Raw genomic sequence first — 27,954 nt, 5'->3', positions numbered from 1 at the left:
TTAACCATAATCCAAACTCATAACGTTACTACTTGCATGAATCTGCAGGCAACCAGGTTCAATGTTAGCTAGTTAGCTAACATTAGGCTATAACTAGCAATGCAAATGGCTCTGAGATACAAATAATATTACTACACAGATCATACACGTAACGTTAGCTAGCGAGCCAGATAACGTTAGCTAGCTAGCCAACAGTATGCTTTCACTTGAAAGGAAAAATACTTTCTGCCAAAAGTTGAAACGTATAACATCTGAAAATGTAGCTAGCTAGAATATGTAGCTAGCTAGAATATTTTACCTGTATACATGGATGGATGCCTCTCCTTCTCTGTCATGGATGCCATGGTTGCCATTAGTTTGAAGATGTTATCCGGAGACAGGTGTTTAATACAACAGTGTGTTCTCTTTTTCTCTTTTCGACTCCCTCTGAATATTTACAATCAAACACCAGAATTTTCACCATCTCCTTAGTTATCATTTTCTAATTCTACTGGGAATTCCACTGATTTCAAAACTCCATCCTCCAGAAAGTGGAGAACAACACCTTTGCAGTAATACTACGTGATATCTTTCAAAATAGCAGCGTTAGAAAGAATTACCGACACCTACTGACTAGGTCATGTTCTAGACAGAAGCGTGCTACATGGCAGACCAATCCGAACTTATCTCTCAGCATGTCCAGCCCATCCATTATCTCAGCCAGTCATGGCTAGCAGGAAAGTATTTTTCCATAGCTAAAACAACTAGGCTCATAATTTAACAATTTTATTCATCTTTTCAGATGGCATACACATTTTTTATTAAGGCACGTGAAAGTTCACATGTTCCAGAAGGCATTTCTGACAAAAAAGTTTACGTTCAAATGCCTCTGCTGTGAAGTAGTGACGCACAACATATGCCTCGTTTTCCGAAAACGAGTCACAAATGGCTTCACATGTCCTATAACCGTCCACTTCAAATGGCTTCACATTTCCTGTAACTTTCCTCATCACATGGCTTCCCATTTCCATCACATGGCTTCACATTTTCTATAACTTTCCTCATCACATGGCTTCACATTTCCTGTAACTTTCCCCATCACATGGCTTCACATTTCCTGTAACTTTCCTCATCACATGGCTTCCCATTTCCATCACATAGCTTCACATTTCCTGTAACTTTCCCCATCACATGGCTTCACATTTTCTATAACTTTCCTCATCACATGGCTTCACATTTTCTATAACTTTCCCCATCACATGGCTTCACATTTTCTATAACTTTCCCCATCACATGGCTTCACATTTTCTATAACTTTCCTCATCACATGGCTTCCCATTTCCATCACATGGCTTCACATTTTCTATAACTTTCCCCATCACATGGCTTCACATTTTCTATAACTTTCCCCATCACATGGCTTCACATGTCCTATAACCGTCCACTTCAAATGGCTTCACATTTCCTGTAACTTTCCTCATCACATGGCTTCCCATTTCCATCACATAGCTTCACATTTCCTATAACTTTCCCCATCACATGGCTTCACATTTCCTATAACTTTCCCCATCACATGGCTTCACATTTCCTATAACTTTCCCCATCACATGGCTTCACATTTTCTATAACTTTCCTCATCACATGGCTTCACATTTTCTATAACTTTCCTCATCACATGGCTTCACATTTCCATCACATGGCTTCCCATTTCCTATTCATTTTCCTTCTCACATGGCTTCACCTTTCCTATAACTTTCTTCATCACATGACTTTCCTCTCATCCCACTGTATAGCAGCACTAAATGCTCTAAAATCATTACCACACTATATCTGGCAAATTTCACTGTGAGAGGGTCTTCCCAAGGCAGAGGACCGGGTAAGTCTGCCAAACCCCTTCTATCATCCAACTCATCCTCTCAAAATACCTCCTAATTTCCTCCCATCTCTCATTTCCCTTCTCCATTATCCATCTCTTCACATTTCATTCCTCCTCTCATCTCTGAAAAGCTTTGTTTGCTCTCTGATGTTTGCTCAAATGTTGCCAAGGCCTTTAGAGCACAAGTTGAACAGCTCATCTCTTTGTCCTCTCTCTCTTGCTCTTGCGCTTGCTCTCTTCAGATCAGCTTCTATCTAATACCTTCATTGGCCAAGACAAAGACTCCCCTGACGTCAGTCATCTTCACAACAACAACCTACACCCTCAGAGCCACTGTGGGGCCAAGGCCAGCCAGGACCAGTCCCAGGCCCACAGTCTTCAGTCCCAGCTCAGCACACTGCATCCCCACCACAGCAGTATCCAGCCCAGTACCCTGCAGCCAAGCAGTCTGCAGCCCACAGGCCCCTCCAAGCACAGGCTCTCAGCAGGGCTCTCAGCGGAGCGGAGTTTCTCCTCCGAGGAGCAGCAGCCACCTCCCAGGTCCTCTGAGGGGAGCCTGACCAGCCTGAAACCAGCTGCCCAGCGGGTCTACACCATCACCAGGGAGGGAGGCATGCTAGGGGGGCGAGGCAGCGAGGAGAATCTGGAGCTGGAGGTGCTGAAGCAGCCCCTGTCCCCTCCTCCCTCCTCCAACCAGACCTCCTTTTCCAACCAACAACCACCAGGCAGCAAACATCACCGCGGCAACATTAGCCATGGCCCACAGGGCCACAGGCCCAAGTCCCAGCCCCTGCAGAGCTCAGGGAGTGCCCATAACATCCGGGACTGGGTGGTGAGGAGGGGGGGCTCGCGGGAGGACTGCACCCCAGACTGTGTCACCTGCATCAGGGCCCCATGTCCGAGCCAGCGCTCCCTGGATCTGGAGACGTCCCCGCGAGACGGAGGAAAACAGAGGAAGAAGCTAGAGAGGATGTACAGCCAAGACCAAGGCAGAGACAGACGAGGCTCTGCTGAGGAGAGAGGTGAGGAGGAGGATGGAGGAGGAGGAGGATGATGATGACCAAATCAAATACCACTTCATTTATATAGCACATTTCAGACATGAATGCAATGCAATGCGCTTCACAGAAAAAAATGAAGAAAAATAAATCTTTACTACACAAAAAACAAAAGAATAACAATAAAAACTGAATGACTAATAAGCACCCTAAGGAAAAGCAAAATTAAAAAGGTGCGTTTTAAGATCTCTTTTAAATATGTCCACAGTTTCGGCCCCCCCAGGTTCTCTGGCAGGCTATTCCAGAGGCTGGGGGCATAATTAATAATGGCTGCCTCTCCATGCCTCTTGGTCCTAGGCTTTGGGATAGTTAAAAGGCCAGTGCCAGAGGACCTGAGGGACGTACTGGGTGCAAAACACAAGTATGTCTGACATGTATTGGGGTGCACATTCATGGATTGATTTAAAAACCAATAGAAGAATAATCTAATTAATTTTAAAACTCACAGGCAGCCAGTGCAGAGACATCAAAACCGGTGCAATGTGTGCTCTTCATCTGGTCTTGGTCAGCACCCGTGCTACAGCATTCTGTATGTTTTGCAGTTGACCACTGGCTTTCTTGGGTAGATGTTAGAGGAATTCTAAATTCCTATATGTTTTGTAGCCAAAACCAAATTCACACTCTATCTATTTCATAATAAGTTGTAAATGTATCATTTGCATGAAATAGAAAGGGACCAGTCTTAAAAACAAGTTCAGCATTTATTCTTGATGAGTACTGACCCAAAATACAAAGAACAGTTCATTTTAAAGAGAAGATCAAAATGACGTCATCAGTTCTCACACTTTCTCCGATCCACACAATAGCGCAGTGTCTTCAGGTCTGGAGATTGTCTTCTACTCCCCTCATAAAACAAACATTCCAATCTGTCTAAAAGATATACTCTTCTCCACTAATGGAACATCAAAGAACATTTTTATCTGTCTAAAGAGATATACCCTCCTTCTCCCTTAAACCGGCAAGGTACAGACAATTCATTCGTTTTACCTACATTTTCAGTCCTAGTTTAACAAAAAAAACATACATTTCATACCACAACATAATAGTATTAAAATGAATGGTTCTAATTTAAATGTATACATAATTAATCATTTCAACTATAATTTCCTCCAACAGTAGACCAGACAGGAGAGCATTACAGTAGTCAAGCCTGCTTGTAAGAAAAGCATGGATGAGTCTCTGTATCAGCCTAATAGAAACGACTGCACCTTGGTAATGTTCATCAGGTGGTAAAAAAAAGCTAATTTGGTTACATTCCAAATGTGAGATTTGAAATTGAGTTCAGAATCTAAAATGACACCTAGGTTTTTTTACCTGGTGTTTTATCTTTATTGCTTTGGCTCCAATAATACAGTAAGAACCTCGGCCTGGTCTTGATTTAGCTGAAGGGAGTTGTTAGCCGTCCATATATTGCTCGTGTTTCTTGGCCCAAGCAAGTCTCTTCTTGTTATTGATGTTCTTTAGTCATGGTTTCTTTGCAGCAATTCTACCATGAAGGCCTGATTCACTCAGTCTCCTCTGAACAGTTGATGTTGAGATGTGTCTGTTACTTGAACTCTGTGAGGCATTTATTTGGGCTGCCATCTGAGGTGCAGTTAATTGCAATTTCTGAGGCTGGTAACTCTAATGAACTTATCCTCTGCAGCAGAGGTAACTCTAGGTCTTCCTTTCCTGTGGCGGTCCTAATGAGAGCCAGTTTCATCATAGCACTTGGTTTTTGCAACTGCACTTTTCCGTATTGACTGACCTTCATGTCTTAAAGTAAGGATGGACTGTCATTTCTCTTTTCATTTTGAGCTGCTCTTGCCATAATATGGACTTGGTCTTTTACCAAATAGGACTATCTTCTGTTTACCACCCATACCTTGTCACAACACAACTGATTGGCTCAAACGCAGTAAGAAGGAAATTAATTACACAAATTAACTTTTAACAGCTCACACCTTTTAATTGAAATGCATTCCAGGTGACTACCTCATGTTGCTGGTTGAGAGAATGCCAAGAGTGGGCAAAGCTGTCATCAAGGCAAAGGGTTGCTACTTTGAAGAATCTCACATTTATTTTGATTTGTTTAACACTTTTTTGGTTACTGCATGATTCCGTGTGTGTTTTTTCATAATTTTGATGTTTTCACTATAATTCTACAATGTAGAAAATAGTAAAAATAAATGCAAAAACATTGAATGAGTTGTTGTGTCCAAACTTTTGACTGGTACTGTACATAAAACCCAAAATCAAACCTTGTGGAACGCCATATGTGATATTTATTTTCTCTGAGTTATGTTTACCAAGGGTGACAAATACTGTAACTCTTGACCGCTTAAATAGATCCTAAACTAATTTAGAACAGGACCAGAGAGGCCAACCCAACTCTCCAGTCTGTCCAGAAGGACATCATTGTCAACAGTGTTGAATGCAGCATTTAAATCCAAACGTACAGAAAGCTGTAAGGCTGTCTCACAACATTTATCTAAAATTAACCCTATAAATAGCACTGTTGGGAGATTTAGAAAACCATAGTCTAGCAATCAACAATATAATATACTTTTATCTTTAAATCACAATCTGTAGATACCATGTGATTAGACAGGTTCAGAATGTATGTAAAACATCACAGCACAGATTAAAAATACATGGCACATGGAAATCATAAAATGGTGCTTTACGGAGATAGATGGGATGGACTGAGAGTAGCTAAGGGGTGGATTTAAAAGCTCATGTTCTAGAAAAGTTATGACTGAAAACACAAAGGAATATTGTACAGTATAAGTACTATCTATCCAGATGTGATGTAAACTCAGCAAAAAAAAAAAAATCCCTTTTTCAGGACCCTGTCTTTCAAAGAGAATTCATAAAATCCAAATAACTTCACAGTTCATTGTAAAGGGTTTAAACACTGTTTCCGATGCTTGTTCAATGAACCATGAACAATTAATGAACGTGCACCTGTGGAACGGTTGTTAACACACTAACAGCTTACAGACGGTAAGCAATTAAGATCACAGTTATTAAAACTTAGGACACTAAAGAGGCCTTTCTACTGACTGAAAAACACCAAAAGAAAGATGCCCATGGTCCCTGCTCATCTGCGGGAATGTGCCTTAGGCATGCTGCAAGGAGGCATGAGGACTGCAGATGTGGCCAGGGCAATAAATCGCAATACTGTGAGATGCCTAAGGCAGCGCTCCAGGGAGACAGGACGGACAGCTGGTCATCCTCGCAGTGGCAGACCACTTGTAATAACACTTGCACAGGATCGGTACATCCGAACATCACACCTGCAGGACAGGTACAGGATGGCAACAACAACTGCCTGAGCTACACCAGGAATGCACAATTCCTCCATCAGTACTCAGACTGTCCGCAATAGGCTGAGAGAGGCTGGACTGACGGCTTGTAGGCCTGTTGTAAGGCATGTCCTCACCAGACATCACCGGCAACAATGTCACCTATGGGCACAAACCCACCGTCACTGGACCAGACAGGACTGACAAAATGTGCTCTTCACTGACAAGTCTCAGTTTTGTCTCACCAGGGGTGATGGTAGGATCGTTGAAGGAATGAGCATTACACCGAGGCCTGTACTCTGGAGCGGGATCGGTTTGGAGGTGGAGGGTCCGTCATGGTCTGGGGCGATGTGTCACAGCATCAACGGACTGAGCTTGTTGTCATTGCAAGCAATCTCAACGCTGTGCGTTACAGGGAAAACATCCTCCTCCCTCATGTGGTACCCTTCCTGCACGCTCATCCTGACGTAACCCTCCAGCATGACAATGCCACCAGCCATACTGCTCGTTCTGTGCGTGATTTCCTGCAAGACAGGAATGTCAGTGTTCTGCCATGGCCAGCGAAGAGTCCGGATCTCAATCCCATTGAGCACATCTGGGACCTGTTGGATCGGAGGGTGAGGGCTAGGGCCATACCCCCCAGAAATGTTCAGGTCCTTGCAGGTGCCTTGGTGGAAGAGTGGGGTAACATCTTACAGCAAGAACGGGCAAATCTGGCACAGTCCATGAGGAGGAGATGCACTGCAGTACTTGTTAATGCAGCTGGTGGCCAGACCAGATACTGACTGTTACTTTTGATTTTGACCCCCCCTTTGTTCAGGGACACATTATTCCATTTCTGTTAGTCACATGTCTTTGGAACTTGTTCAGTTTGTCTCAGTTGTTGAATCTTGTTATGTTCATACAAATATTTACACGTTAAGTTTTCTGAAAATGAACGCAGTTGACAGTGAGAGGACGTTTTTTATTTTGCTGAATTTACAATAAAAAACACAATAAAAAGGCTGTCTCTGTGGGGGGGTGGAAACAAAACATTGTGTGGAGAAGGGTAACAGCTGACAGACAACAACTTTTGAAGTGTAATGTTGTGGGCTAAACTTCTGCTTTGTCTCCTTTGTTTGTAGAGGACAACCCTAATAGCTGGTTCCCCAAAGAGAACATGTTCAGCTTCCAGACGGCTACCACAACAATGCAGGCGTGAGTATAGGATACCAGATATAACCTCACCACTCTGCTCCACTCCTACTGAACACGACATGGCTGCCTCAAAGAGTTCCGTGTGCTAATGATGGATGAGTTCTAGAGTGCCTCCCAAATATGCACAATATTCCATATACACAGTAGTTCTCAATAAAGGGAATAGGGTGCTTTTTGGGATGTAAACTTAGACTCCTTCACATGGCTGTGCCCTGGACACAGTTGGAGGCCAGTGGTTTTAAAGGGGACAGTTGGAGGCCAGTGGTTTTATAGGACACAGTTGGAGGCCAGTGGTTTTATAGGACACAGTTGAAGGCCAGTGGTTTTAGAGGGGACAGTTGGAGACCAGTGGTTTTATAGGACACAGTTGGAGGCCAGTGGTTTTAAAGGGGACAGTTGGAGGCCAGTGGTTTTATAGGACACAGTTGGAGGCCGGTGGTTTTAAAGGGGACAGTTGGAGGCCAGTGGTTTTATAGGACACAGTTGGAGGCCAGTTGTTTTAAAGGGGACAGTTGGAGGCCAGTGGTTTAAGAGGGGACAGTTGGAGGCCAGTGGTTTTATAGGACACAGTTGGAGGCCAGTGGTTTTATAGGACACAGTTGGAGGCCAGTGGTGGTTTTAAAGGGGACAGTTGGAGGCCAGTGGTTTAAAGGACAGTTGGAGACCAGTGGTTTTATAGGGGACAGTTGGAGGCAGTTGGAGGCCAGTGGTTTTATAGGACACAGTTGGTTTTATAGGACACAGTTGGAGGCCAGTGGTTTTATAGGACACAGTTGGAGGCCAGTGGTTTTATAGGTTGGACAGTGGTTTTATAGGAGTGGTTTAAGAGGGGACAGTTGGAGGCCAGTGGTTTTATAGGACACAGTTGGAGGCCAGTGGTTTTAGAGGGTACAGTTGGAGGCCAGTGGTTTTATAGGACACAGTTGGAGGCCAGTGGTTGTATAGGACACAGTTGGAGGCCAGTGGTTGTATAGGACACAGTTGGAGACCAGTGGTTGTAAAGGGGACAGTTGGAGGCCAGTGGTTTTAAAGGACACAGTTGGAGGCCAGTGGTTTTATAGGACACAGTTGGAGGCCACACAGTTGGGTTTTATAGGCCAGTTGGAGGCCACTGGTTTTATAGGACACAGTTGGAAGCCAGTGGTTTTAAAGGGGACAGTTGGAGGCCAGTGGTTTTATAGGACACAGTTGGAGGCCAGTGGTTTTAAAGGGGACAGTTGGAGACCAGTGGTTTTATAGGGGACAGTTGGAGGCCAGTGGTTTTATAGGACACAGTTGGAGGCCAGTGATTTTATAGGACACAGTTGGAGGCCAGTGGTTTTATAGGACACAGTTGGAGGCCAGTGGTTTTAAAGGGGACAGTTGGAGGCCAGTGGTTTAAAGGGGACAGTTGGAGGCCAGTGGTTTTATAGGACACAGTTGGAGGCCAGTGGTTTTAAAGGGGACAGTTGGAGACCAGTGGTTTTATAGGACACAGTTGGAGGCCAGTGGTTTTATAGGACACAGTTGAGGCAGGTTGGAGTTGCCAGTGGTTTTATAGGACACAGTTGGAGGCCAGTGGTTTTAGAGGGGACAGTTGGAGGCCAGTGGTTTTATAGGACACAGTTGGAGGCCAGTGGTTTTAAAGGAACAGTTGGAGGCCAGTGGTTTTATAGGACACAGTTGGAGGCCAGTGGTTTTATAGGACACAGTTGGAGGCCAGTTTTAAAGGTTTGGTTGTAAAGGACAGTTGGAGGCCAGTGGTTTTAAAGGACACAGTTGGAGGCCAGTGGTTTTAAAGGGAGGCCAGTGGTTTTACAGTTGGAGGCCAGTGGTTTTATAGGAGTGGTTTTAAAGGAGGCCAGTGGTTTTATAGGGGACAGTTGGAGGCCAGTGGTTTTATAGGACACAGTTGGAGGCCAGTGGTTTTATAGGACAGTTGGAGGCCAGTGGTTTTATAGGACACAGTTGACCAGTGGTTTTAGTGGTGGAGGCCAGTGGTTTTATAGGGGACAGTTGGAGGCCAGTGGTTTTATAGGACACAGTTGGAGGCCAGTGGTTTTATTGGAGGCCAGTGGTTTTATAGGACACAGTTGGAGGCCAGTGTTTTAAAGGGTTTTATAGACACAGTTGGAGGCCAGTGGTTTTTTTATAGGACACAGTTGGAGGCCAGTGGTTTTATAGGACACAGTTGGAGGCCAGTGGTTTTAAAGGGAACAGGGACACAGTTGGAGGCCAGTGGTTTTGGAGGCCAGTGGTTTTAAAGGGGACAGTTGGAGGCCAGTGGTTTTTGGAGGCCAGTGGTTTTAGGGACACAGTTGGAGGCCAGTGGTTTTATATGACACAGTTGGAGGCCAGTGGTTTTAAAGGGGACAGTTGGAGGCCAGTGGTTTTAAAGGGGACAGTTGGAGGCCAGTGGTTTTATAGGACACAGTTGGAGGCCAGTGGTTTTAAAGGGAACAGTTGGAGGCCAGTGGTTTATAGGACACAGTTGGAGGCCAGTGGTTTTAAAGGGGACAGTTGGAGGCCAGTGGTTTTATAGGACACAGTTGGAGGCCAGTGGTTTTATAGGACACAGTTGGAGGCCAGTGGTTTTAGAGGGGACAGTTGGAGGCCAGTGGTTTTATAGGACACAGTTGGAGGCCAGTGGTTTTAAGGGTGGTTTTATAGGACACAGTTGGAGGCCAGTGGTTTTAAAGGGAACAGTTGGAGGCCAGTGGTTTTATAGGACACAGTTGGAGGCCAGTGGTTGTATAGGACACAGTTGGAGGCCAGTGGTTTTAAAAGGGACAGTTGGAGGCCAGTGGTTTTAAACACAGTTGGAGTTGGAGGCCAGTGGTTTTAAAGGACCAGTTGGAGGCCAGTGGTTTTATAGGACACAGTTGGAGGCCAGTGGTTTTAGAGGGTACAGTTGGAGGCCGGTGGTTTTATAGGACACAGTTGGAGGCCAGTGGTTTTAAAGAGGACAGTTGGAGACCAGTGGTTTTATAGGGGACAGTTGGAGGCCAGTGGTTTTATAGGACACAGTTGGAGGCCAGTGATTTTATAGGACACAGTTGGAGGCCAGTGGTTTTATAGGACACAGTTGGAGGCCGGTGGTTTTAGAGGGGTCAGTTGGAGGCCAGTGGTTTTATAGGACACAGTTGGAGGCCAGTGGTTTTATAGGACACAGTTGAAGGCCAGTGGTTTTAGAGGGGACAGTTGGAGACCAGTGGTTTTATAGGACACAGTTGGAGGCCAGTGGTTTTAAAGGGGACAGTTGGAGGCCAGTGGTTTTATAGGACACAGTTGGAGGCCGGTGGTTTTAAAGGGGACAGTTGGAGGCCAGTGGTTTTATAGGACACAGTTGGAGGCCAGTGGTTTTAAAGGGGACAGTTGGAGGCCAGTGGTTTAAGAGGGGACAGTTGGAGGCCAGTGGTTTTATAGGACACAGTTGGAGGCCAGTGGTTTTAAAGGGAACAGTTGGAGGCCAGTGGTTTTATAGGACACAGTTGGAGGCCGGTGGTTTTAAAGGGGACAGTTGGAGGCCAGTGGTTTTAAAGGGGACAGTTGGAGGCCAGTGGTTTTAAAGGGGACAGTTGGAGACCAGTGGTTTTATAACAGGGGACACAGTTGGAGGCCAGTGGTTTTATAGGGAGGCCAGTAGATTTATATGACACAGTTGGAGGCCAGTGGTTTTATAGGACACAGTTGGAGGCCAGTGGTTTTATAGGACACAGTTGGTTGGAGGCCAGTGGTTTTATAGGACACAGTTGGAGGCCGGTGGTTTTAAAGGGGGCAGTTGGAGGCCAGTGGTTTTAAAGGGGACAGTTGGAGGCCAGTGGTTTTAAAGGGGACAGTTGGAGGCCAGTGGTTTTAAAGGGGACAGTTGGAGACCAGTGGTTTTATAGGGGACAGTTGGAGGCCAGTGGTTTTATAGGACACAGTTGGAGGCCAGTGGTTTTATAGGACACAGTTGGAGGCCAGTGGTTTTATAGGACACAGTTGGAGGCCAGTGGTTGTAAAGGGGACAGTTGGAGGCCAGTGGTTTTAAAGGACACAGTTGGAGGCCAGTGGTTTTATAGGACACAGTTGGAGGCCAGTGGTTTTAGAGGGTACAGTTGGAGGCCGGTGGTTTTATAGGACACAGTTGGAGGCCACTGGTTTTATAGGACACAGTTGGAGGCCAGTGGTTTTAGAGGAGGCCAGTGGTTTTAAAGGACAGTTGGAGGCCAGTGGTTTTATAGGACACAGTTGGAGGCCAGTTTTTAAAGGTTGGAGGCCAGTGGTTTTATAGGACACAGTTGGAGGCCAGTGGTTTTAAAGGGGACAGTTGGAGACCAGTGGTTTTATAGGGGACAGTTGGAGGCCAGTGGTTTTATAGGACACAGTTGGAGGCCAGTGATTTTATAGGACACAGTTGGAGGCCAGTGGTTTTATAGGACACAGTTGGAGAGGGGACAGTTGGAGGCCAGTGGTTTTAAAGGGGACAGTTGGAGGCCAGTGGTTTTATAGGACACAGTTGGAGGCCAGTGGTTTTAAAGGGGACAGTTGGAGACCAGTGGTTTTATAGGGGACACAGTTGGAGGCCAGTGGTTTTATAGGACACAGTTGGAGGCCAGTGGTTTTATAGGACACAGTTGGAGGCCAGTGGTTTTAAAGGGTACAGTTGGAGGCCAGTGGTTTTATAGGACACAGTTGGAGGCCAGTGGTTTTAGGACACAGTTGGGTGGTTGTATAGGACAGTTGGAGGCCAGTGGTTTTAAAGGGGACAGTTGGAGGCCAGTGGTTTTAAGGGGACAGTTGGAGTTGCCAGTGGTTTTAGAGGGGACAGTTGGAGGCCAGTGGTTTTATAGGACACAGTTGGAGGCCAGTGGTTTTAGGACACAGTGGTGGTTTAAAGGTTGGAGGCCAGTGGTTTTATAGGACACAGTTGGAGGCCAGTGGTTTTAAAGGGGACAGTTGGAGACCAGTGGTTTTATAGGGGACAGTTGGAGGCCAGTGGTTTTATAGGACACAGTTGGAGGCCAGTGGTTTTATAGGACACAGTTGGTGGTTTTATAGGACACAGTTGGAGGCCGGGTTTTAAAGGTTTTAAAGGGGACAGTTGGAGGCCAGTGGTTTTAAAGGGGACAGTTGGAGGCCAGTGGTTTTATAGGACACAGTTGGAGGCCAGTCGTTTTAAAGGGGACAGTTGGAGACCAGTGGTTTTATAGAACACAGTTGGAGGCCAGTGGTTTTATAGGACACAGTTGGAGGCCAGTGGTTTTATAGGACACAGTTGGAGGCCAGTGGTTTTATAGGACACAGTTGGAGGCCAGTGGTTTTAGAGGGGACAGTTGGAGGCCAGTGGTTTTATAGGACACAGTTGGAGGCCAGTGGTTTTAAAGGGAACAGTTGGAGGCCAGTGGTTTTATAGGACACAGTTGGAGGCCAGTGGTTGTATAGGACACAGTTGGAGGCCAGTGGTTTTAAAAGGGACAGTTGGAGGCCAGTGGTTGTAAAGGGGACAGTTGGAGGCCAGTGGTTTTAAAGGACACAGTTGGAGGCCAGTGGTTTTATAGGACACAGTTGGAGGCCAGTGGTTTTAGAGGGTACAGTTGGAGGCCGGTGGTTTTATAGGACACAGTTGGAGGCCAGTGGTTTTAAAGAGGACAGTTGGAGACCAGTGGTTTTATAGGACACAGTTGGAGGCCAGTGATTTTATAGGACACAGTTGGAGGCCAGTGGTTTTATAGGACACAGTTGGAGGCCGGTGGTTTTAAAGGGGACAGTTGGAGGCCAGTGGTTTTAAAGGGGACAGTTGGAGGCCAGTGGTTTTATAGGACACAGTTGGAGGCCAGTCGTTTTAAAGGGGACAGTTGGAGACCAGTGGTTTTATAGAACACAGTTGGAGGCCAGTGGTTTTATAGGACACAGTTGGAGGCCAGTGGTTTTATAGGACACAGTTGGAGGCCAGTGGTTTTATAGGACACAGTTGGAGGCCAGTGGTTTTAGAGGGGACAGTTGGAGGCCAGTGGTTTTATAGGACACAGTTGGAGGCCAGTGGTTTTAAAGGGAACAGTTGGAGGCCAGTGGTTTTATAGGACACAGTTGGAGGCCAGTGGTTGTATAGGACACAGTTGGAGGCCAGTGGTTTTAAAAGGGACAGTTGGAGGCCAGTGGTTGTAAAGGGGACAGTTGGAGGCCAGTGGTTTTAAAGGACACAGTTGGAGGCCAGTGGTTTTATAGGACACAGTTGGAGGCCAGTGGTTTTAGAGGGTACAGTTGGAGGCCGGTGGTTTTATAGGACACAGTTGGAGGCCAGTGGTTTTAAAGAGGACAGTTGGAGACCAGTGGTTTTATAGGGGACAGTTGGAGGCCAGTGGTTTTATAGGACACAGTTGGAGGCCAGTGATTTTATAGGACACAGTTGGAGGCCGGTGGTTTTAGAGGGGTCAGTTGGAGGCCAGTGGTTTTATAGGACACAGTTGGAGGCCAGTGGTTTTATAGGACACAGTTGGAGGCCAGTGGTTTTAGAGGGGACAGTTGGAGGCCAGTTGTTTTAAAGGGGACAGTTGGAGGCCAGTGGTTTTAGAGGGGTCAGTTGGAGGCCAGTGGTTTTAGAACGCAGTTGGAGGCCAATGGTTTAATATGACACATTTGGAGGCCAGTGGTTTTATAGGACACAGTTGGAGGCCAGTGGTTTTATAGAACACAGTTGGAGGCCAGTGGTTTTAAAGGGGACAGTTGGAGGCCAGTGGTTTTATAGGACACAGTTGGAGGCCAGTGGTTTTAAAGGGGACAGTTGGAGCCCAGTGGTTTTAAAGGGGGCAGTTGGAGGCCAGTGGTTTTAAAGGGGACAGTTGGAGGCCAGTGGTTTTATAGGACACTGTTGGAGGCCAGTGGTTTTAGAGGGGACAGTTGGAGGCCAGTGGTTTTATAGGACACAGTTGGAGGCCAGTGGTTGTATAGGACACAGTTGGAGGCCAGTGGTTTTAAAGGGGACAGTTGGAGGCCAGTGGTTTTAAAGGGGACAGTTGGAGGCCAGTGGTTTTAAAGGACACAGTTGGAGGCCAGTGGTTTTATAGGACACAGTTGGAGGTCAGTGGTTTTAGAGGGTACAGTTGGAGGCCAGTGGTTTTATAGGACACAGTTGGAGGCCACTGGTTTTATAGGACACAGTTGGAGGCCAGTGGTTTTAAAGGGGACAGTTGGAGGCCAGTGGTTTTATAGGACACAGTTGGAGGCCAGTGGTTTTATAGGACACAGTTGGAGGCCAGTGGTTTTAGAGGGGACAGTTGGAGGCCAGTTGTTTTAAAGGGGACAGTTGGAGGCCAGTGGTTTTAAAGGGGTCAGTTGGAGGCCAGTGGTTTTAGAACGCAGTTGGAGGCCAATGGTTTAATAGGACACATTTTGGAGGCCAGTGGTTTTATAGGACACAGTTGGAGGCCAGTGGTTTTATAGAACACAGTTGGAGGCCAGTGGTTTTAAAGGGGACAGTTGGAGGCCAGTGGTTTTATAGGACACAGTTGGAGGCCAGTGGTTTTAAAGGGGACAGTTGGAGGTCAGTGGTTTTAAAGGGGACAGTTGGAGGCCAGTGGTTTTAGAGGGGGACACATTTTATGTAATACATTAGATGACAAAGCTGGAAAACATTATCCTAAATATTGACCGTCAACATAGTGAATACAATTGGTGTTCAATATTTTATTTAACTAGGCAAGTCAGTTAAGAAGAAATTCTAATTGACGGCCTAGTCCAGGGGTAGAACATAAGATTTTCACCTTGTCAGCTCTGGGTTTCGATCTTGGAACCTTTCGGTTACAAGTCCAACACTCTAACCACTAGGCTACCTGCTGCCCCATATGAGGGTAAGAGGGTTTCAGCATTAAATATCCTTTATATATTTTTTAACACTTATTTATTTTACTATGTCAATATGTTTTTCTTGAAAATGTTTTGGCACCAAACTGGTGGCAGTTGTGAAAAAAGTAAATAGTTGGAACAGTCGCAGAGTTAATTGTATATAATGCCATTTTTGATTACATACTTTTTTCATTAAATCAGCTATTTTCTCTTGAACCGTATGGTCTATCCACTAGAAACGCATGGACAATATGACACAGATATAAAACAAATGTACTATATATAAAAATATATTTTTTAAGTTAAGTTATTCAAGTATACATGACTAAAGTTAAAATAGATTACATGTTAATTAGTACTAAAGATTCGAGTAACTTTGGTAAGTTCAGGTAGCTTTGCAACCCCATTCTCCACGCACACACACACACACACACACACACACACACACACACACACACTTTCACCGCTGACTGCTTAATTATCACATGTCTGGTTGAAATAGTAATTATGGCCCACACACACATTCTGCCCTCCCAGCGCGCCTCTGTTGTTCTCCCTGCTTCCTCGCTCCACTCATCTATCTTCTCCTCTCCGGACGTCTCTCAGGATCCCACGCTCTCTCTCTCTCTCTGCTCCCTCGCTCCACTCATCTATCCTCTCCTCTCCGGACATCTCTCAGGATCCCACGCTCTCTCGCTCCCTCTTTGAGCACATCTGTCAATGTCTTTGTTTCCTTATCTCTCCATATGTCTCTGTCACTCCGTTCCTCTGCGTCACCTCTCCTCTTACTTAGTACTCACTCCTCTTGGATCCACATCTGGTGTCACAGGCCCTGTGTTATATTCCACATATAGTGTACTTTGTTGACCGGTAAAAAGTAGTGTACAATGTAGGGAATAGGGTGCCATTTGGGATGCGTGCAGTGTCCTTGACTGGAATATCATATGATTAACAGCTAACCCTCCCAAGTGTACAGTATATCTGTCTGTCAAGTTCAATATTTATTACTGAAGTGTCTAACTTTTTTGTCCTCTCTTCCCTTCCCTCTCCACACGGCCTGCACCAACTCCTGCCTGCACCAACTCCTGCCTGCACCAACTCCTGCCTGCACCAACTCCTGCCTGCATCAACTCCTGCCTGCACCAACTCCTGCCTGCACCAACTCCTGCCTGCACCAACTCCTGCCTGCACCAACTCCTGCCTGCACCAACTCCTGCCTGCACCAACTCCTGCCTGCATCAACTCCTGCCTGCACCAACTCCTGCCTGCACCAACTCCTGCCTGCACCAACTTCTGCCTGCACCAACTCCTGCCTGCATCAACTCCTGCGTCTACAGAATATCGTGAGTAACATTTTCTTTCTCCTTCCCTGTGCGCCTCAGACAATTGACTCTCCTTTTGACTCTTGGCTATCTATCTCTTCCTGTGCTACTACCTACTGTCTCCAGTGTCCTCATTAACCCCTATTAACCCCCTTGCCTGGCTGAGTGTTTGAAGTTATGGAAAAACATTACTGAGAATCCAAATCTCCAATGAATAAAACATTACTGAGTATCAAAATCTCCAATGAATAAACATATTCAACATAATGGGTCTAAATTGTAAATAAGCATAGATTGATTTATCACTAGATGGCTTTAAAAAACATCTTTATCGTCCATTAATAAAGATTTTCAATTGAACTGGTTTGTCTTACAGTATAGCTAGTATTATATTGTATTAATATATCGATCCAACAAGGCAGAATATATGACAGACAGAGTTATATAGAACAGTGAGTCAGATGAGATGGTAGCATAGTGTTCTGTTCCTCTGTACCAGACACAGCCAGGGTCATACCTCTATATATATATATATATATATATATATATATATATATATATATATATATATATATACTGTATACACGCACACACACACATCATTCTCTTCTATCTGAGTTCATTCAGTGCAACAAAAGGACGACCTTTCAGAAGGAACAGAGAATTGCCTACAGTAATGTACTAAAGTTACGTAATATTGTATTATACATACAGTAGGTGTAATGAAAAATCCACATTGTAGGTAGTTCCAAGATTAAGTAATTATACCACTAATCATTTTAGTGGTCCCTGTGTAGATAGAAGAAAAGGCTTCATCCCAAATGGCACCCTATTTCCTTTATAGTGCACTACCCTGGTCAAAGGTAGTGCAATACAAATGGAATAGAGTGTCATTTGGGATGCACAGAGAGTGAATAGATTATACATGGGAGTTGTTCAGTATTCATAGATCTAGTTTAGACCTGGTTGTAAAGAAATCTATTGTGTCGTCTTAATAGTGATTATTATTTTATACCACAGCATACAACAGTCTAGTTTATACACACGCACATCATCTGTCTGACTGATAATGTTTGAGCCTAGTGCATAGGACATGGATAGGACTCTGATAAATGCTGTCAGGCATGATGGTTACTTCTTTTGGCACCCTGTCACAGCATATATCCATTTCAGAGGGAAACACCCACACTCTCAATCACTCAATCACTCAAACACTCACATGCACACACACAATTGGTGCAATGGATAGTTTCCTGTGTACTTGACCTTTGTGGCCCTGTTTCTGTCTAAGTTCTGCTCCTCTTGGTGTCTGATTGGTGGCTTGATAGTATCCTTGTGTGTGTCAGTTTGCAGTGTGTGTCAGATGGCAGTGTGTGTCAGTTTGAAGTGTGTGTCAATTTACAGTGTGTCAGTTTGCAGTGTGTGTCAGTTTGCAGTGTGTGTATGTTTGCAGTGTGTGTCAGTTTGCAGTGTGTGTCAGTTTGCAGTGTGTGTATGTTTGCAGTGTGTGTCAGTTTGCAGTGTGTGTCAGTTTGCAGTGTGTATATGTTTGCAGTGTGTGTCAGTCTGCTGTGTGTGTCAGTCTGCAGTGTGTGTCAGTCTGCAGTGTGTGTCAGTTTGCAGTGTGTCTGTCTGCAGTGTGTGTCAGTCTGCAGTGTTTCAGTGTGCAGTGTGTGTCAGTTTGCAGCGTGTGTCAGTCTGCAGTGTGTCAGTTTGCAGTGTGTGTCAGTCTACAGTGTGTGTCAGTTTGCAGTGTGTGTCAGTTTGCAGTGTGTGTCAGTCTGCAGTGTGTGTCAGTCTGCAATGTGTGTCAGTTTGCAGTGTGTGTCAGTTTGCAGTGTGTGTCAGTCTGCAGTGTGTGTCAGTTTGCAGTGTGTATATGTTTTCAGTGTGTGTCAGTCTGCAGTGTGTGTCAGTCTGCTGTGTGCGTCAGTCTGCAGTGTGTGTCAGTCTGCAGTGTGTGTCAGTTTGCAGTGTGTCAGTTTGCAGTGTGTCCGTTTGCAGTGTGTCAGTCTGCAGTGTGTGTCAGTCTGCAGTGTGTGTCAGTCTGCAGTGTGTGTCAGTTTTCAGTGTGTATCAGTTTGCAGTGTGTGTCAGTCTGCAGTGTGTGTCAGTCTGCAATGTGTGTCAGTTTGCAGTGTGTGTCAGTTTGCAGTGTGTGTCAGTCTGCAGTGTGTGTCAGTTTGCAGTGTGTATATGTTTTCAGTGTGTGTCAGTCTGCAGTGTGTGTCAGTCTGCTGTGTGCGTCAGTCTGCAGTGTGTGTCAGTCTGCAGTGTGTGTCAGTTTGCAGTGTGTCCGTTTGCAGTGTGTCAGTCTGCAGTGTGTGTCAGTCTGCAGTGTGTGTCAGTCTGCAGTGTGTGTCAGTTTTCAGTGTGTATCAGTTTGCAGTGTGTGTCAGTCTGCAGTGTGTGTAAGTTTGCAGTGTGTCAGTTTGCAGTGTGTCAGTCTGCAGTGTGTGTCAGTCTGCAGTGTGTCAGTTTGCAGTGTGTGTCAGTTTGCAGTGTGTGTCAGTCTACAGTGTGTGTCAGTTTGCAGTGTGTGTCAGTTTGCAGTGTGTGTCAGTCTGCAGTGTGTGTCAGTCTGCAGTGTGTGTCAGTCTGCAGTGTGTGTCAGTCTGCAGTGTGCACCATGTTTGTGTGTGGTGTACAACACTTACCTGTTCTGCTGGCTCTAACCCACTAGCCGCTGACTTGTTGCAACATTGTACTGGCTAACCCTCTGTGACGTGGATCCCGTCTCACTAAAGCTCTATAACCCTGCACTCACACCCCCAGCCCCTCACCTCTGACCCCGTTAACACTGTGACATCCCAGCAGGGCATTCCGGGGCATTGCTGAGAGAAAGAGGAGGAAAAGGGAACAAGAGGCAACCGCTCCAGTAACCGAGACTGAGAGGTATGGTCCATGTCTGACCTGACTGTCCTGCACCTGTATGTAGTGCTGTAGTGTTGTCCCACCCCCCCCCCCCATGCCCCAACAACCCCTGCACTGAGACACAGACCTACGTAAACAGAGACAGACACACACACACACACACACACACACACACACACACACACACACACACACACACACACACACACACACACACACACACACACACACACACACAGCCCGTCAGACCAACTCTAATGACCAACCTTGTCTCAATAGCCTCTCACTGTTCTAAGGATCTTTATGATGCAACACTTTGTGAAAACTCCTGACTGAAATAGCTCGATCAAATGTAAAACGTGAAATGGAGTTCTGATTGCATTCTCAACAGTACAATGTCGGGCATGTGAGCTCAGAGACATGAAAATCATAAAATCATATAACTTTGAACTTTTTCAGATTATGGAATTTTCACAATAGCCTCAAATTACACATTTTCGAAGCGTTCCAAAGGAGCATGCTGACAGGCGGCCATGTTAAAGTCTACCCTGAACAAAATATTATTGGAGATCATTTCCTGATGTAGGTTTTGAAAAGTCAGGGAAACCTTTGCCTGTCACCAAAAAGTGCCAGACAATTGACTCCAGAAGTCAATAGTAATTTGTTGTGCGTGAGTGTCTGGTTTGCTGTGATTGCTGTCTGGACATGGATGGGCTGGTGAAAAAGGAGGAAGGCTATTGTAGCACAGTGTCAGTCTCGCTAACTCCAAACCAGCTCCTGGTCCCATCTACAGCGGTACAGCTGTCTCAAATGGCACCACATTCACTATGTAGTGTGCTACTTTTGATCAGGACCCATAAGTCTTTGGTCAAATGTAGCCATTTGCTAAATTGTTCTACTTTTCAGTCCGCAGTCCCGTTGGCTGTGCAACAATAGGAGATGAATCAACGTTTGCCATTTTTCATGGTGCAGGTGTTGGTGTGACCGTCTTAAACATTGAGCTGCTGCAGTGCACACTGACGTGTGACTGTGTTCATCCAGACTGGAGTGTAGCTCACTTTTCTCCTGGATAGTGTTGTTTGGCTGTGACTGTAGGCATCAATGTGTCACAGTGTAGCTCTGTCTTTACAGCATGAAGGGTACAGTATATTGTCAGTGTATTCAGTGCCCCAGGGTTCTCATGTGTATGGGATGGGGTCTTGATTGTATTGATTTGGTAAGATGTATTATATTTAGATGAAAGGAAAACATATGGATGGGTGGCGATAGGACGAAGAAGAGTAACACACACACACGCATGCACACCGGAACCTTCCTCATTAATCTAGGTCTAAAGGATAATATCAGCCAGCACCAACACACATTATCTGTTCTTTATAGCTCACAGAGAACTCTCTCTCTCTCTCTCTCTCTCTCTCTCTCTCTCTCTCTCTCTCTCTCTCTCTCTCTCTGAGTCATTCGGGAGTCATTCCAGGCAGAACATCGTGCCATCACAGGCATCCAGTTGATTTGTGTAAGAGACCTTGACAATATTTCATTTGAAACCCAGCTGTCTAGAAAACACAAATTACCTTTGGCTTGTTAATGCAAGCTGTTGCGCAACAGTCTCAGTGAAATAGTTTGGGAAATGAATAACCATTCTAAATTGGACACAGAATGCACAGCATGAGGTATGCTTTTTCCAACATGGTTAGCTAATTAGGATATTCACGCTGGGTCATTCTTCAATTACGGTGGCATTTGGGCATGACATTTTGGAAAAAATGAACTTTATTTTTCTCTATTTTTATTTGGGTACATCTCTCATTCTAAATCAATTTATAGTGAACAAAAAATATAAACGCAACATGCAAAAAATGTCTAAGATTTTACTGAGTTACAGTTCAAATAAGGAAATCAGTCAATTGAAATAAATTCACTAGGCCTTAATCTATGGATTTACATGACTATACAGATATGCATCTGTTGGTCACAGATAAGAAAACAAGTTAGTATCTGGTGTGACCATCTAAATCGCAGTTGATCAGGCTGTTGATTGTGGCCTGTGGAATGTTGTTCCACTCCTCTTCAATGTCTGTGTGAAGTTGCTGGATATTAGCGGGAATTGGAGTATGGAAAGTATGCAGGCCATGGAAGAACTGGAACATTTTCAGCTTCCAGGAATTGTGTAGCGATCCTTGCGACATGGGACCGTGCATTATCATGCTAAAATATGAGGTGATGGCGGCAGATGAATGGCATGACAATGGGCCTCAAGATCTCATCAAATTTCCATTGATAAAGTGCAATTGTGTTCCTTTTCCGTAGCTTATGCCTGCCCATACCATAACCCCACCACCACTCTGTTCACAATGTTGACATCAGCAAACCGCTCTCCCTCACGACGCCATACACGCTGTCTGCCACCTGCCCGGGAAGGTTGAAACTGGGATTCATCCGTGAAGAGCACACTTCTCCAGTGTTCCAATGGCAATCGATGGTGAGCTTTTTCCCACCAAAGTTGGTTACAGACTGTTCAAGACCCTGGTGAGGATGACGAGCACGCAGATGAGCTTCCCTGAGACAGTTTCTGACAGTTTGTGCAGAAATTCTTCGGTTGTGCAAACCCAAAATGTCATCAGCTGTCCGGGTGGCTATTCTCAGACAATACTGCAGGTGAAGAAGCCGGATGTGGAGGTCCTGGGCTGGCGTGGTTACACTTGGTCTGCGGTTGTGAGTCTGTTTGGACCTACTGCCAAATTCTGTAAAACGACACGGCTTATGGTAGACAAAAAAACATTAAATTCTCTGGCAATAGCTCTGGTGGACATTCCTGCACTCAGCATGCCAATTGCACACTCCCTCAAAACTACATGAGACATCTGTGGCATTGTGTTGTGTGACAAAACTGCAAATTTTAGAGTGGCCTTTTATTGTCCCCAGCACATGGTGCACCTGTGTAATGATCATGCTCTTTAATCAGCTTCTTGATATTCCACACCTGTCAGTGGATGGATTATCTTGGAAAAGGAGAAATGCTCACTAACAGGGATATAAACAAATTTGTGCACACAATTTGAGAGAAATAAGCTTTTCGTGCATAATTGATTATTTCTGTGATCTTTTATTTCAGCTCATGAAACATGGGACCAACACTTTATTTATATTTTGTTCAGTGTATATGATAGCTTAATGACTTTAAATAATGCACATGTACCATTTTGATAACATTGTGCCAGCAGTAGGAGTAGTAACCTAAAGTACACCTCAGATAAAAATGACAGGCCTGATGGAAACAGAAAATGTTCCTGTGAACTTTCCAAATGTCAACAAAACATAATACTCTAGACATGGTGGGATCTTTTTGTGTCGGTAAATTTAATTATGTGAGAAATGTCAGTGGAAACGCTTTTTTTGCGCAAATATTGACATAATATCCCTCATATCGAACTAAATTTAGAGTCACAGGATGACATGTTGTGCCTCCCACTACGACTCCTCCCACTACGACTCGTCTAGAAAACATGCAGTTTATTAGGCTACAGATGAAATAAATAATTATGAATTTATCAGGGTGGTGAAAGCGCAAGGTGATGAGGTTGATGCTCCTTTCCAATAAATATTGAGGGTCTTATTCTGATGACTTGATCATCAATGCGTGGTTGCCTTTTGACAACTAAAAATAATCTTGCTCTTTTGTCTATAACAATCTCATCATTGAGGCTATATGTGTGCTCTAGTCAACAGCATGCATATACAGTACTTGCATCTGTGTGCTGTTGGCTAGAGCGCACATGCCAATACCAGAGTGGCAACACTCGCTATATAAAGCAAACCCTTTTTGTGAGAAAACCATCAGTAGAATTGAAAATGCGATGGAAACCCATTTAACTTGTATTTTTTATTCGATACAGGGGAATATAACTGCAAAATGTATTTTTATGTGCACTACATATTTACGCACAAACTTTTATCTGCAACAAGTCAATTTGATGTAAACTATTCTCTGGTGGGGAAATGCACATATTGTTTTTATGCAGATTTATGAATATTCACATGGAACTCTGTCGCCAATTGGATGGAAACCTAGCTACTGATGGTATCACCAAAGATACATTTTTGTTACATTTTCTAAAATGGAGGCTTCAAATGCTAAAATCTAAGGTCATCAATCCTTTCATTTTGACACTTTGGATTTAGACACACCAGTGGAGGCTGCTGAGGGGAGGACGGCTCATAATAATGTCTAGTCAATGGAATGGTATCAAGCATATCAGACACGTGGTTTACATGTGGTTGATACCATTCCATTGACTCCATTCCAGCCAATATTTTGAGCTGTCCTCCCCTCAGCAGCCTCCACTGAGACACACCAAATTAGCAATGGAATCCTCAAATTTGTGACATAGAGTGTGATTAAGTAAATAACAGTTTGCTACTGGAAAGAATACTCAAGGTCCTTGTATATCAAAATGGTCACACCACTGACATAAAACTGAGGGATACACATACTAGTAAAAAAAAATATTTTAATAGCCTTCTTTGTTTTTATTGATCTACAAAATATATTACGTACTTTGTTGACTTTCTAGCATTCAAAATAATAAATGCACTATATATACAAAGTATGTGGACACCCTGTAAAATTAGCGGGTGTCCACATACTTTTGGTCATGTAGTGTAGATATCTAAAATACCCAATGTCACTACACCTCTGTAAGTCAAGGCACAGCATTTATCACTGCAATACAAGAATGACCCCACTACTACAGTAGAGAGGTTCAGTAATGCATGCTGGAAAACACGTGGTAACATAACTTTGAGATCGTCCACTTAAACAGGGACATGCGACAACGGCGCTAAAAGTGTCTCACAGAGGCATGAATGCACAGTAGCACCATGAGTCAGACAAGCCTTCGTGTATTATGATAAACACTGTCTTCGGCTTGTTTCAATTCTTCCACTGTGTTCCACTTCGGGCTGTTTCTTTCCTCTGTTTCCCCTTATCCTTTTCCCTCTCTACTTCCTGTCTTTCCCTCTTTTAATCCTTTAAGGCATGCAGTGTTTGTGGGTAAACTGAAGACAATAACTTGCACGTGCGCACACACACACACAAAGCATACATAATGACTCTGTTTGATCCACAACATGAATCGTAACCATGGATGCGTGATGCCAGACACCCAGCTTTGTAGAGCGAGAGACAAGGGAATAAGGGATGAGGTGGGTGGAAAAGAGGAGTAATGAGGGATAAGAGGGAGGGCAGTATTAAACTTCTAAGTCAAAGTCTAATTTTAACGTCTAAGTCAGAGAGAGAGGGATAGAAAGAGGGGAGGTTTAGCATACATGAGTTGTACATGAGCATCTTATCATCGAATGTGTTTCAGGAAAAGGGCCTTTGTTAATTGCCTCTCAAATAAAGAGATACAACGTTTGTTTTTCTCATAGTTATGATGAGTCAATGTACAAGGCTCAGGTAACAAGGTTATCTCTATTCATTACTAAATCTTCTCCACAGTGTCCTACATTGAGAACACTTTCTGTATGACTAACTTGACATGTTTATTATTTTTTTCAAGAGCTTGTCAGTGAATGACGGCAGAATCACAGACAGAAACATGTTTCACAAGCTTGGATAGTTTTCTCACAGTTCCACAATGTTTTAGATATTTTTTTTCTGAGGAGCTTATGGATGAGTCAGACCGACCAACCTTTGTGAAAGAGTTAATCTCTTTTGATGCAGTTGAATCAGGTCATGAGAGAGTTTGAACTGAATCAGATATGACTGAATAACTTCAAACACTTGATCCTGCAGTCCATTGCCAGGCATTGATTGAAAAGCTGTTTCACTTTCCTGTCCAGATAAGTTACTAAATTGTTCCTCTTCTTCTGCCTTTCACCCTCTGTGTCTGTGGCTTTCACTGTATACTGAAACCCTCTCCCCTCCTTCTCTCTTTTCCGTCTCTTCCCTCCCTCCCCGTTCCTCTCCTCTTTTATTTTCTACAACAGAAACTTCCGGAAGCACCTGAGAATGGTGGGCAGCCGCAGAATGAAGGCTCAGAGTGAGTTTCCCAGTGAGTGTGGCGTCGTAGCTTATTATTATGTGGACTCCATTAGTGTGCTTGTGCTAAATGCATGTAGCCTATACAGTACATGTGCTGGATAGAATGGACAGTATGGTAGGTTAAAGGTACATGTATGCATTTAGAAATAAGTTTGGCTCCATATTATCTAGTTGAAAGTGGTCTGGTGCAGGGGGCGTGGTGGAGCTTTAGTAGTGAAGTCTCCTAAACACATCGGATTCCACCTCACCCACCACTTTCCACATATTCTCCCCTCTAGATTCGGTGCCCTCTAAATTTAAAGAGGAATGGAAACACTTTAGGAAGTAAATCTAGTTTCCATTACCATTTAAACCTGTCTGGGAAATAATTAAATATGTGAGGAGATCAGAACTCTCGCTCTCCTCAAAGTGGTCCAAGAGTCAAGATAATTAACTGTATGGCATAAAAGCTTCCAAGTTGTGGTTTTACAGTAGGATGTCTTGTTAGCAGAAGCTGGTAGAGGAATGGATTATATTAGCAGGGGTTTACAGTAGGATGTCTTGTTAGCAGAAGCTGGTAGAGGAATGGATTATATTAGCAGGGGTTTTACAGTAGGATGTCTTGTTACCAGAAGCTGGTGGGAAAATGTATTATATTAGCAGGGGTTTTACTGTAGGATGTCTTGTTAGAAGAAGCTGGTAGAGGAATGGATTATATTAGCAGGGGTTTTACAGTAGGATGTTTTGTTAGAAGAAGCTGGTAGAGGAATGGATTATATTAGCAGGGGTTTTACAGTATGATGTCTTGTTAGAAGAAGCTGGTAGAGGAATGGATTATATTAGCAGGGGTTTACAGTAGGATGTCTTGTTAGCAGAAGCTGGTAGAGGAATGGATTATATTAGCAGGGGTTTACAGTAGGATGTCTTGTTTGCAGAAGCTGGTAGAGGAATGGATTATATTAGCAGGGGTTTTACAGTAGGATGTTTTGTTAGAAGAAGCTGGTAGAGGAATGGATTATATTAGCAGGGGTTTTACAGTAGGATGTTTTGTTAGAAGAAGCTGGTAGAGGAATGGATTATATTAGCAGGGGTTTTACAGTAGGATGTCTTGTTAGAAGAAGCTGGTAGAGGAATGGATTATATTAGCAGGGGTTTACAGTAGGATGTCTTGTTTGCAGAAGCTGGTAGAGGAATGGATTATATTAGCAGGGGTTTTACAGTAGGATGTTTTGTTAGAAGAAGCTGGTAGAGGAATGGATTATATTAGCAGGGGTTTTACAGTAGGATGTCTTGTTAGCAGAAGCTGGTGGGAAAATGTATTATATTAGCAGGGGTTTTACAGTAGGATGTCTTGTTAGAAGAAGCTGGTAGAGGAATGGATTATATTAGCAGGGGTTTTACAGTAGGATGTCTTGTTAGAAGAAGCTGGCAGAGGAATGGATTATATTAGCAGGGGTTTTACAGTAGGATATTTTGTTAGCAGAAGCTAGTAGAGGAATGGACCTCATTAGCAGGCATTAAGTGACTGGGTGGTTTGGATACGCCAGCCCCAGCTGTGAGCTGGAACACCAGATGTTCACCCACTCAGTGCCACTATATAGTTATGATGACACGGTAAGAGGAATACAACTAAACTGTTTTCATCCAAACAGGGGTGCTGATTTAAATGAAACGGCATGTGTTGTACATTTGGGAAGTGTGTTTTGGCGTCTGTGTTGAGTGGTTATGTCCCAATTATCCCTACTCCCCTTCATTCACTGATTTGAAAGTATGGTGAAAACTCCCTCTAGTCTCCACCAATCCAATGCTTTTAGATTTGAAATAGTGAACGAGTGTACACTTCAGGAGAATATGGATGTGTGTTTAGGGCTCGCGCGTGTGTGTGTGTGTGTGTGTGTGTGGGGTTGCTTAGGGAAAGTGTATGTGTGATCCCCCTCGTCATCCTCCACTCATTGTCATTATCCTCCACTCCTTCATCAGCATATGCTGACCGCCGAGCCAAGAGTTTCAACCGCTCCTGGAGTGACCCCATCCCCATGAAGCCTGACTCTTTCCATGGCTCTAGAGACAGTGAGTTCACACAAATACTATACACACACTCACTCATGCAAGCTGACATGCAATGACACATACGCAAACACACCTTCACTCAAGCATACTCGGCATAAGCATGTACATTATTTTTGTAACTATTATTTTCAGGCACAAACATGAAAAAGATTGTATCTACACTACATACCTGTGCACACACACACACACACACACACACACACACACACACACACACACACACACACACACACACACACACACACACACACACACACACACACACACACACACACACACACACACACACACACACGTTTCCTCTCTGTGATCATTGAAAGAAGCTCTCCTCTACAGACAGTTTGACCATGACTGTATTTGTCCTCATCCTCTTCACATCAGACTGTGACGCTCTACCGTTTCTGTCCGTTCTTTACGCCCATACTGTACGCCTCTGTCATCCTATGTATATGTCCTGGTTCTG

General features: G+C 44.3%; 1 protein-coding gene across 1 annotated transcript in view; it reads left to right on the top strand.

Moving 5' to 3' along the window:
- Positions 1–27,954, top strand: part of LOC115140274 (NMDA receptor synaptonuclear signaling and neuronal migration factor-like) — a 70,754-nt gene that overhangs the window by 24,031 nt on the left and 18,769 nt on the right. Inside the window, exons 3-8 of the mRNA XM_029678558.2 lie at positions 2,098–2,877; positions 7,325–7,397; positions 16,541–16,546; positions 19,343–19,420; positions 25,388–25,440; positions 27,402–27,491. Of these exons, the coding sequence (XP_029534418.1) occupies positions 2,098–2,877; positions 7,325–7,397; positions 16,541–16,546; positions 19,343–19,420; positions 25,388–25,440; positions 27,402–27,491 (1,080 nt within the window). The remainder of the gene's footprint in view (positions 1–2,097; positions 2,878–7,324; positions 7,398–16,540; positions 16,547–19,342; positions 19,421–25,387; positions 25,441–27,401; positions 27,492–27,954) is intronic.

This window comes from Oncorhynchus nerka, linkage group LG13 (genome assembly GCF_034236695.1).
Source record: "Oncorhynchus nerka isolate Pitt River linkage group LG13, Oner_Uvic_2.0, whole genome shotgun sequence".
Lineage (NCBI taxonomy): Eukaryota > Metazoa > Chordata > Actinopteri > Salmoniformes > Salmonidae > Oncorhynchus > Oncorhynchus nerka.
This window is presented reverse-complemented; position numbering and strand designations above follow the sequence as displayed.